This window comes from Oncorhynchus masou, chromosome 28 (assembly GCF_036934945.1).
Source record: "Oncorhynchus masou masou isolate Uvic2021 chromosome 28, UVic_Omas_1.1, whole genome shotgun sequence".
In the NCBI taxonomy this organism is placed as follows: Eukaryota; Metazoa; Chordata; class Actinopteri; order Salmoniformes; family Salmonidae; genus Oncorhynchus; species Oncorhynchus masou.
In genome coordinates this window covers 23,222,399-23,234,951 of record NC_088239.1, presented here as the reverse complement: position 1 = coordinate 23,234,951, position 12,553 = coordinate 23,222,399, and the positions used below count along the sequence as shown (strand labels likewise).

At 43.3% G+C, this 12,553-nt stretch overlaps 1 protein-coding gene across 1 annotated transcript in view; it reads left to right on the top strand.

Annotated features, from left to right (window-relative positions):
• The window catches only part of LOC135517371 (uncharacterized), a 65,609-nt gene that overhangs the window by 35,351 nt on the left and 17,705 nt on the right, over positions 1-12,553 (top strand). Inside the window, exon 4 of the mRNA XM_064941603.1 lies at positions 12,290-12,417. Coding sequence (XP_064797675.1) covers positions 12,290-12,417 — 128 coding nt within the window. The remainder of the gene's footprint in view (positions 1-12,289; positions 12,418-12,553) is intronic.

Sequence of the window (12,553 nt, the reverse complement as noted above, 5' to 3'; positions counted from 1 at the left end):
CATCATTGCGTTTAGTCATTGGCAATATTTGATTAGCTTTCTGTCTCTAACGTTGAGACAGGATCTGACAGATGATCCTTAAAACAGGCTTTGAAGGAGCGCCCTATAGGGCAACATAGTGAAGTTCACGTGTTTCCAATATAACTTAAATTAACTTGCCTCCACTAAGAGTGATCATGGATGATCTACAATATTGATATGCAAAATGTAAGATTGCAGGTCGCCATTTCAGACCATTCACTCTTTACAGGGAGTTTGTTAACAGTGGCCCATTCTCGTGACAAGGTCTGGGTGGCACCTACTCCCCCTAAATATTGCCTGTGAGATTCATTTTTTGATAGTCATTTGGTCTAAAAAAAATAACGGCTTTAAGCTGGATTCACCATCCCATTGAACACCCGTCTACCCTCTTCTTTTAGGCTTTGAGAAAGGGAATGAGAAGGCCTTTTCTAATTTCCACTATCCCATCACAAACCGTTCTATACAGACTGGCATCGTTTTCAATCCCTAAACATTTAGGAATGAGAAGTAATTTAGTTTCTAGCGTTTCATTTGGCTCTTTACCTAAATGAGGGATTTAAAATCGCTGTGGCCTAAACCTGCAACAGGAATCAAGTCTGACTCACATGAAAACCATAATAATATTTTGGATAATTTGTGCCAATTCACCTTTAGGATATGAGATGCTAGGCATCAGTGTGAGAGAAAAAAGACCGAGGCAGGCCAGGCCTTGCCAGAATATAGAATGCTGAGCTCTTTATTGAATAGTGCAGATAATTACTCCATTCACTGTTTTGGAAGACGGAGACCCGGGCCAAAAGCAGCTGGAAGTTGAGAGGCTGCCAGCTTTCCATGGGCCGTACTGTGTCAGTAGTCGGCGGAGAAGGACATGGCTGTGGCAGCTCCAAGGTTCCAAGGTCTAGGCCCCCTGTCTGTTTTCCTCCTCTCCCCAGGATACAGCTGCATGATTCAGTCCCTGACAGGGCCAGCAGGGCCTTGGAGCTCCCCCCAATCTGGGCCCAGCTAGGCCAGGCAACTGTCCCTATTGCCCTCCGGAGGTCTCCTGCTTGTTACTCTATGGCACAATCCAAAATCATGGAAGCCTCTGCTTGACTGGAGCTCCGCTGGCAGGCTGCTCACTGATGCCCTGACCTAGCTGCTCATCGGATCAGCAGTAAAACCCAGGCAGATTCATACACTGCTGTAATCTGGTTTAATGAAAAACATTGTAAACACTGGGCAGTTGTAGATGAGGGTAAACATAGAAACATAGAAACAACCACTCGCTCACTCACATACACACACACAATAGGCATTTTAGAGGTGTCCGTTTTGGGGATTATTCTCACAGTGGACTCATGTTCAGGATGCCAATTATTCCCCTCAAAATATCACAAGCCGTGCACATCAAAAGCTTAAGGCCCAGACCCAATGGTCCATTACACGTTGATCTCGATCGAGAAGCGATTAACACAGATGGAACAGCTGTCTGGTGCTGTCCCGGTTGTTTTGGGTAACGAGGGACAAATTCAGGAGTAACTTATGTTCAGCTATTTCATCATGCACTCAACTGATCCACTGCTTCACTCAGTGAGGTTTTTTGATCTTACTGGTGGAGACCAAGGGAGAAGGATATGAACAGAGGAAGAGAGGAGTATGGAGGGATGGGGAGCAGTAATGTGGGGGAGGTTTTGAATTGACCTCAGAGGTGATGCTGTTACACCCCGGCAGCTACCCCTCGGGCTTCCGTGAGAAGAGCTCTGCTTTTTTTCCTAGTAGAGGGAGGGACCAGCCCCAAATCAGATCACGTGGTAATATGATAATCGCATGGCTTAGTGGCCTCGCAGCTCACCAACAACACCAAAATCCCCTCCTCCTCCATCGCTCCTCCTCCTCACCCCTCTGGAGAAGGCGGTTGGGATAGTAGCATAAAAATCCTCTCCTCCTCTTTCCTCCTCTCCTCCTCCTCCTCCTCCCAGACGGTTGGAATAGTAGCTCCAGTGGCCATGGCTGTTAGACAAAACATTAGCCCCCAGCGACTGCATCCTGCATCTCAAATGAATCCAGTCAGTTTAGTATTTCGCCCTCATGTTTGATTTTTTTAATAAACAACATTGAGCACGGAATGTAGCGGAAATCTAGGGGAGGAATAGATTGTGGCAGAAATTCATGTGCATGTATAGTGAGAAAAATGTGCCTATATTGAGAGTGACAGTAGTTAAGTGGAACAGAAGACAAGTTATTGTATAGTGTGTACACTGGACGCTAAAGCTTCATTGGATGAGCAATATATACTGTACCAGTCAAAGTTTGGACACACCTACTCATTCAAGGGTTTTTTCTTTATTTTTACTATTTTCTACATTTTAGAATAATAGTGAAGACATCAAAACTATGAAATAACACATATGGAATCATGTAGTAACCAAAAAAGTGTCAAAATATATTTTATATTTGAGATTCTTCAAAATAGCCACCCTTTGCCTTGATGACAGCTTTGCAAACACTTGGCATTCTCTCAACCAGCTTCATGAGGAATGCTTTCTCAACAATCTTGAAGGAGTTTCCACATATGCTGAGCGCTTGTTGATGAGCACTGAGCACTTGAGATGTGTTTTTTACTTGAACTCTGTGAAGCATTGATTTGGGCTGCAATTTTTGAGGCTGGTCACTCTAATAAACTTATCCTCTGCAGCAGAGGTAACTCTGGGTCTTACTTTCCTGTGGCGGTCCTTGTGAGAGCCAGTCACATCATAGTGCTTGATGGTTTTTGTGACTGCACTTCAAGAAACTTTAAAAGTTCTTGAAATTTTCCGTATTGACCGACCTTCATGTCTTAAAGAAATGATAGACTGTTGTTTCTCTTTGCTTATTTGAGCTGTTTTTGCCATAATATGGACTTGGTCTTTTACCAAATAGGGCTATCTTCTGTATACCACCCCTACCTTGTCACAACACAACTGATTGACTCAAACATATTAAGAAGGAAAGAAATTCCACAAAGAGAGAGAGAGTTCAGCAGGGCTGCCTGTGTAGCTCTGGTGGGGGCCTGCGTGACTCCCGTGGCTCTTCCCCTTTTAGCAGGCTTGCGTGATCTGGTGGTCGCTTGCCGTCAAGCGCGTGAGCCTCAACAGCCTGCAGGAAGATCGCACCGATGGGGATGCATGGGAAAATAACCCCCATTCTCTTCTCTCCACCCGCCTTACATTATAATGAAGTGATTGGAATAAACAGGGAAAACAATGTTTGTATGTATAAATAATGCTGGCTGTGACATGTGAATAGGGCGAACGGGAGATTGTCGAGAGGGCTGAAGTGGGTGGTCACGAACGAGGCACATGACATTGAACAATGTTGTGTATGATGTTTTATGACATGCAGTATGTCAAATCCAAAGTCACATACGAGCCAGAAGAAAATGTCACGCAACATTTGTTGACTGCACTGATCCACATTATGTCCATAATACGATCCATATATTGTTATTGATTACACATTGATTATTGATTTGTTAAGAATCAATTACTGGCTATTCCTTGATGTTCCCCCATGATATTGTGACCAGGGGGAGCGTCAAAAACCCCAGCAACAGCTAGAGGCCGGGACTAAGAACTGCAAATAAGTGGGCGTAAAGTGGTAAATGTGCTCACTGTTTAGGGATTAAGTGATCGCCGGGGTCCGGATCATAGCTAGCATGTCAATCTATCTTTGGTCGACTTCAAGGTGTTGTGTGACAAGTAGATTGTCGCTCGGGCTGCAAGGTCCGTCCGCGCCTTGTGAATCAGGTTATTTCTCGCTGCATAGAGAGCCGATTGGACGGTTGCCATGTGGTGCCCGTTTACTGTACCTCTTTCATTAGAGGCAGTATTAACAATGTCAATGCCAACAGGGTCCATGACTCTTCAGCTCATTGGCTCTCTGTCTCCCCTCATCAGTAATGTTACACAACAACACTAGCTTATTAAGCCTCACGCCAACTCTTAGCAATCTGATTAGTGTGGCCAAAAAGTAAAATAGGGGGTGCTTATATTTGTCCTCTGTCACACATGTACAAGTGTGTTTGTAATCTGTAGTGTAAAATAGAAATGTGTTTTTTTGCATATCCCACTCATGAGACACCCTCGGAGAGTAGGGTTAAATTCAAGGGGAAATCGACAGATTTTTCACCTAGTCAGCTTGGGAATTCAAACTAGCATCCTTTCGGTTACTGGTCCAACGCTTGAAGCTCTAAGTGTGGCTGATGTGGCTTGAGACAGCAGCCACACTTTAAATATTGTAAAAAAAAAAAGATTATTTAGCTCACTAGTCCTCTTACATAGTTTATGCTAGAAATGCCATTCAATCTTTAAAATGTGTAGACTGGTCTGGAATAGAGTGCTTGCTTACAACTTTTTGATACCATTTATACGTTTTAAACTATATAACTTTTATTAAACTGTAGCCACTTTAATGGGATTTATTCAACATTCTAAACCTCCCATTGTGAAAAACTCTAATTCTGAAACTGTGACTTCCAACATTCTATTTACTGTAAACCATGTAACTTTTGACACAAATCAGCTACTCTGACCACTTTCCTAGCACTGTAATCAAAATTGTAGATGGTATGATATATTGGTCTACTTCTCTGCTACTCAAATCTGAAATCAGAACAGAATATCTTCTGCCAATCATACGGTGAAGCTGTTTTAGTAACAACATCAACTACTTTGTCTCAACTTTTAGAAACAACTGACATTTTAACCACTTTCCCAATCAATATATACAATTGTTTTTGTCACCGCATCAACTACAGTCATTAAGCTAACTTCCCACTGTTGAATTTACTGCCATATAACTTAAAGAAATGTCAAATCATAGCACTGGCGCAGCACATTCTAAGCATGAGGTGAGTGAGTAAACATTGTTACGTTTGACACAAATCACCTACTTTGATCACTTTCCCAACAAGTTAGACAAAACATTTGAGCGTATTAAACCTTTGTTTACTTATCTGCTATTTAAATCAGAACACTTCTTCCACTACCACAAAAATACTTTTAAAGAGCTGAAGCAAGGCACACAATTTTCCTTAATGGAAAATGACCTTCTAATTATCATTAACCTACGCTCTGCTCTGCATACTGCTTGGCTATACTAACTCTTGATAGAGATATAAACATGCATGCAATAGGTGTGGTGGCGGATCGCTGGGGATGTTGAATGAAACTGAAGAGAACAGTTCGGTGCCCATATGTGCTTTCCCACAAAGCTGTTTTCCTTGGCGTTAATGTTAAACAGGCACGGTAGTGCCACATGGAAAAAGGATGCTGCTGTAGCTCAGGTTAGCATAGTGAGCTCGCATTGCGTGTTGTGGGTGCCTTACTGCGGTGCTCTCCGGCCCAGCTCCCATATGGATTCACCTCGCTGGACCATCTGCACGCTATTATTCCCCTCAATGGGCTGAAACGGACCATAATCTTTTTTTAACAGATTACTTCTCTTGTTGCGTTGATAAAGATTCCAAGGGCTCACTGTTGCAATACTTCAGATGAAGGTGACTTCATCAGATGAAGGTGACGATAACATTCCAAGCAAAATCACATCTTTCTGAGACAGGTGTCAGGTCCTGGCCTGCACTGGTTAGCTAGAAAGTGTAACCTCAAAACAGACCAAAGCTAAGTGTTGACCAGTTAAGTAGAAGGACAATACTAGCCGTGTTCATAAGCGTATGCGCTTTCTCTTGGGGATAGGCTTCAAACGTCGGAATCCATTGCTTGCGGTGCACTTCTCTCTTTTTGTCTGTCCAGGCTTTAAACCTTCGCTTCTCCCCTTTCTCTTCTCGTGATGGAATGTTGCTCCGCATTCAAGATACCAAAATAGAGGGCTCCAAAACGAATAATTATTTCCAAAACTAATAATTCTTCGGACTAGCTCGTTGTTTGACTTGTCTTAAATGTTTCCCACGCATGTTAAATAAGTAGAAGAACTGGAAAGCTATATTCAAGGGATTCATTGTCAGGTTCATCGTTGTTGTTGTTTTACCGGCAAAACGTTCTCTCCTTTTAAGTGAGTTCTTAACTCACGGCTAAAGTAAAGTCTCAATCCATTTTCATAAAGAAAAAATTGCAGAGACGATTCAGCTTTCACATGGATTGAATATAAAAAATGTGATCTGCTACATAATTCTTTAATGTTCTGGAACTGAGGCCTTGGGCCTCAAAGTAGTGTGTGTTTTACTCTGACTTTGATTAAGTGGATTTACTTCAGGACCTTGGACCCTACCAAACACTTACAATAACTCTGCTACAGAGCCAAGATCACACAACATCCCATATGGCTCTCACTCCCCCTCTCTGTATTTGCCATCATTTCAAAATGCTATAAAACATGGATGGGTTTATACTGTACACCACATCTGGAAACACGTCTATTTCAGTCCCAACGTTGTTTGTTTTTAGTGGAAATGGGAGCTTTTCAATTCAGATTGTGCTCTAATAAAACTTCAAATCAATGACATTTTTACAGTTTACAGCTTACTAAATGAGTTTACAGCTTACTAAAAGAGTTGACTCGCATGTGTGTACGTACATTAGGCCTATATTTTGTAAATACATTAAAGTTTGTTTCAGAGAACAGAGGGTACCTCTGTTCATTCTCCTTTTAAACAATTAATGAATCGCTGGTTAAGCATGTTTACACCCTGCTTGTGAAAATGGAGATGATGTAAATAGAAAAGTACAGCAATAGCCTCTTTATTGTGGCGAGTTGCAATCCCCATTTGTACTTTTACTATCCTGCAGTTTTCTGAATGTTGCACTCCCACCATTCTTGTCAGAACATGAATCAAAAGGAAAAACTATAAATAGCTCTTGACGGACACACACACACACACACACACACACACACACACACACACACACACACACACACACACACACACACACACACACACACACACACACACACACACACACACACACACACACACACACACACACACACACACACACACACACACACACACACAAAGTAGGTTATTAATGGGTGTTGAGGCCTCAGACAATGCAGTGTGTGAGGTCTCCAGCTCCGGTTTTATATCACTGTAAAATGCAACCCCTTGGTCTCTCTCTCTCTTACATGAATAGATGGCTAGCCCCCAACCCATATGACTGGGACAGGAGAGAACTTCAACGGGCAACAAGATATTGTTGATAAAGCAACAGAGAAGCCAGTCCCCCAGCCCCTGCCCATAACAGAGTCAAGCTTTATCGCAACGACCCTTGGCGTCTGGAAGAGGAGGAACCCAGAAACAAATGAATTAGCAAGTTTAGTTTATCAAAGGAAACCGTTATTTACTACAGATAGAAATAGAACTGCTGTATACATCCAGTCAGTCAGAGTGCCGCTGCGGCTGAAACAATGGAGTTGCCCATTGATTCCCAGGAACGTTCTCACCGTGCGCGTCTCCTTCTAATCCTGTCTTGGAAACTAGTGGAGGGTAAGGAAAATGACTCATGGATTGGTCTATCCTGGTCTGACCTGCTGGAGATGAATAAAATATGTGACTGATATCCACATAAGGAACTTTAAGATCCCAAAACAAAACAAACCCTCAAAACAAACCCTCAGATCATTGAACGGCGCTTTCGTAAGCCTATAACCAAATGGAAATTCACTGATGATTTCATTTGGGCACGAGAAAAAAATGCTTCCTGCTTAATTTCCTCATCTCATGCTAATGGATACACTCCTTGTGGCCATTTGCTTAAACGTATTTGCATGTTGTTGGTCTTCCCAATGGAGTGGATAAGTAGCGGAAAACATGGATTTGGTTTGTTTTCCCATTACATGACATGGAGCATTCCGGAATGTTATTGAGGCCACATTGCTGCCGTAGAGGTGGTCAAGGCTGTCATTTTGCCATGAAATCTTTTGCTTGAGTTACCTTTAGCTTCAGATATGTCTGGGTAATATACAAACCTATGATAGTCTATTTTGAATGTCAAACAACATACTGAATGGAAGTATCTGCACCAGTTATATGCCAGTAACATTCAAGCCGTAAGTTCAAACATTTAAGTTACTGTATGTTTTGCCAGTTAGTACAGGGGTCTATGTAGACACTTCCATTACCCTCCAATTCTGAGACAATTATAACAGCAATGGAAGCAATCATGTTTCTATGAAAACCTCTGTTTATATGATAGAATTTCTTCTTTGTCCTGATATCACTTCCCTTTGCTCTGTATCTTCAGCTACAAATGAGCCTTTTGTTTTCATGTGCTCACAGAGAAAAAAAAGTTCCCTCTAGAAATATGGCTTCCGCTAGCTGTCCTGCTCTCCATGAAATCACTCACTTGATTCTAATCCACAGTGAAAGATGAAATGTGTGATTCCCCCCCCCCCCCCAAATTGGAGTTGGCTTTTGTTTTATGAAACAGAAATGGAGAGTTGCCAAGTCTAGGTTACAACAACATATTCACTGAGATATAACTATCTTTTACATGGAACAAACTTCCTTTTTATGTTATAAAAACAACATGTCAGATTAAGGATTTATAGTTCTAATGCGAACGTGGTATTTGATTTAGAATGACAACAATAAGACAAATTATACTACAGTGTTATGGCATTATAACAAGGCAATAAAACTCAGCAACTGAACCGACAACAAATGGCTTCTGTTTCTCTGCAGAAACTACAGCGGAACAAATCCTCTGCCGAAGTAGCTGCCCCCTTCCTTTAGTTAGTCCGTCCTCAAATTCATGCCACATTACCTAAAAAGAGAGTTCCGCATATTCGATACATCATAATGAAGAATTAGGTTCCATTACACTGCAGGCTTAACCTTTGCAGAGAGCATTCAGTGCTTGCCAGCATTCATCAATATTTAACAGCTGTTGTTATTATGAAATTCTTTATAGGCTAATGTGGCTTGCCGGCTTGCACGCAAGGGTTTGGCCAGATGCCAGCGCTCTGTCAGGGACCAGAGAGAAGATTGACAGACGGTTAGTTTGCGTGACAACGGGGCTTCGGTCAGCCAGCTCCTACTCTGCCTGTACTGCGGCTCCCTCCCTCGCTTCTCTCTCGCTCCCTCCCTCCCTCTCTTCTCTCTCTCTCTCCCACCCGCTCTTCTCTCTCTCCCTCCCTCCCTCGCTTCTCTCTCTCTCCCCCTCTCTTCTCTCTCTCTCTCTCTCTCCCCCTCCCTCCCTCTCCCTCTGGAGTTTCTCGTTCTGCTGTGGATTTCCTGAGCTGCAGAAGGAGGGAGAAAGGGGAGGCAGGAATAGGCAAAGGGGGTGGCTGTCAGCCACTTGCCTTCCCCTCCCCAACCCCACCACCCCATCGCCTCAAGTGAAGATATGTGTGCTCTCTCTGCGTGCACGCAAGGCCTTTCAGAGGGTAGGGGAACAAAGTGGAGCTCTCAAATGTGACTGGAACTCTTTAAAAGCCCACAGACTCTGCCAAAAGATGGCACCCCGGTAATATTTACAAGGCTGGGAGCTGAACGCTAGGCCTTCCCAGCGAGCAGCAATAAAAGACTGCACTTCTGTGGAGACTTGACAATATTATATTGACACACAGAGAAAATGCAAGACAGGGCTGTTTTGATTTTTTTTAAAGTCTCGTAATGAATTCACACTTTTTGAGCAATTTGTATGAATTAATATAGATCTATTGAGTAGACTACTAAAACAGTCATTTTAGGCTTTCCATTCCATTCAACCCAAAAAATGAGGACCAAATTACTCAAGAAATGTGAGTGCTTTTTATTTATTTATGAACTGCACGGGTAGCAATCTCAGAAAGCTTGTGAGAGGATACAGACAATGAGATATGACACTTTCCAGCTTTGCACGCAATACCTATAATTCTACCCTCCCTCCCCTCTTCTCTTCCTTCTGAACCCCAGACTGGTTCTCTCAGTTGCTCATTGCCTTGTGAAACATATCTTCGTGTGCCTATAATGGCTATTACACCAGGAATAAGAGCGTGTCGCATGGTGAACAGATGAATTAATGATTTGATCTTGTGACATGTCATGCCACAGCCTCTATCTCCGCTTCCTCGTTTGGTAGACGGGAGGAAGTGGGTAAGAGAGGGATGTTACACGCAAAGAGGGTGCGTGACGAACCCCACTTTTTCAGCCGCACTTGGCTCCACCCGCAGAAGCTGATCCCCCTTGCATCCCCCAACACACACCCCCATCGTTAGGCAGCATCCACGGTAGCCCAACGTTTCTGGCGTTGACACCCTGCTTAACACGATCAAGTCAACAGATGCCACCTTCAACACGCACACACCACCACCACCACCGTACTAGTTTGTCCTCTTTTACTCATTAGCAGCCAAAGCCTAGCCTACTCATTGGAGCCTTACCAAAACGAGCATCCTTGCCCCCCCCCCCCCCCCCCCCTGATTGCTGATTGAAGAAAGGCAGGGGAATCTCAGCTTACTGGGCCTGAGGCTGCTGGAGGAGTCCCCGGCCATGGATGCCCAAGTATAGTACCCATTTGAGTACCCTCACTTTCAAAATGTGGAGGGCTGTGAGCACATAGGGCACCTCATCTCCTTCCCAATGTGTCCACTTCACAAGCTGTGTATTTGACTGATGGGTATTAGCCATGCTTTTAGATGATGCACCATATATGACTATATATGAAGTCCTGTGGTTTTAGGAACACACCTGTAATGTTCTTGGCTCAACCACAGACTGCTACTGATATTTGAGGGCTGTATTATTTAAAGCAGGGAGAGTAAGAAGGACCACTTATACCCTCATAATTGGGCCTCTAGTGTACATATCCTGGCAGTGGTCACCTCACCCTAAACGGAGTGTCTGAACAGAGAGCATATAAACGTTGAATCATTAGGTTTTCTGTTTTCTTTGAGACAACACCAAAACAAGGGTAATGAATAAAGTCACTGTTGGCTGAGGAAGCACAACTCCAATGATTAATCATCCAGTATGTTTGTCTTTCCGGACTCGCATCCTCTCCAAGGCTTTCGTAAGGGCTAGAGTAGAGTGTGAGTGAGTGTGTGTGTGTGTGTGTGTTAGAGAAAAAAACATGGTCATTGAAAAACTCTGATTCATTACCTGCCCTGGTTTCCACCAGTCAGACTAAACTGAGGTGACTGTAGAATACAAGTGCGTGAGGGGAGAGTAGGTGGTGAAGTAGGTAGAATACGCCTTGTGTATTGAAGTAAAGATTCAACCTGTGGTTAAAAGAGAGAAGGAACATGAATGTATAGTTCTAACCTTTGTATCATATTATGAATTGAAAAAAAAAGAGAAAGAACAAAACACAAGTGGGGGAAAAAAGTGGTTCAAATAGCTTGCGTGCCTCGGCCGGGAATTTGTGCAGGGAATTTGTGCAGGGAATTTGTCGGAAGTCACGAAAAGTTGCTGCTAGCCAGTGTAGCGCTGTAGAACCAGCGGAGGTGTAGAAAAAACAAGGGAGGGGTTGTGGCTGAGTGGAGCATAGGGAGCGGGTTAAAATGAGTCCTGGGTGGTGGTAGAATACACCATAAGGTCCTGGCGCTTGCTCCTTCATTGGGACCATGGCCCGGTGAGTGTGTGTGACTGTGTAGGTTTGACAGACCGGCCACTGATCCAACCTGTGTGGAGTAAGGATGGGGTCAATTCCAGCCAATTCAGGAAGTACACTGAAATTCCAATTCCCTTCAATGCTTTTCAATGAGGAAAATAAGGATTTGGCATTTGGTTTACTTTCTGAATTGACCATGTATACATTCAACAGCGAGTACGAAACCAAATAAAATAGGATAGTCTGTGTGTTTTGTCTTTACAGTGCAGGACAACAGGAGAGCTCTATGGGTTTAATAGTCTCAGGGAAATGTTAAACGCCAGTGTGTGCACACTGTTTCGTGCCAATCAGTTCAGAAAATGACATTTTGTGAGGTTTTTCCAAACTAAAGAGTGAGCCATGTGGTGGAAACGTGTCTGAGGGAATCCCGTAAACGTTGCTCTTCTTAAATACCCCATCCTCACTGCTTAATACTTGTATTTAACTGGGAATATGTTGTGTCGGGTTATGCCTAACACATGTTAATGATTTACCTTTCTCCTCTCCCATACAATACAATTGCATGTATCGATGTTGACGTGGATTTCCATACTGATAAAGCTAGTTGATAAAAAATGTTGGGCAAATCGCTTGAATTTGTCCACCACTAACTAAGAACAAGTTAAGGTCAAGTCCCTAGTCATAGAGAATAGACACTTTGTAACTCTTATATTATGTGGGGACTCTCCATTTATGAGTTTTTCCTATCTCATATTTTCCAGTGACTCATGAGAAGCCGTCCAACAGAAAACATATCAGTCCATCCACCAACCCCCTCCCCGAGCCCAGAAAAGACAGCCTGCCTATGGCTATGGGCAACAGCATAACAGAGAGTGGGCTCCTTCTGGAGGTAAGCAGCCAAACGTGTATGTGTGTGTGTGTGTGTGTGTGTGTGTGTTGTCATGGTTAGAGAGTGTACCTGTCACAACAGTGACACAACAGCGAGGGGTGAGGGGCAGGGAAGGGAGGGCTGTTGCCCATGCTCT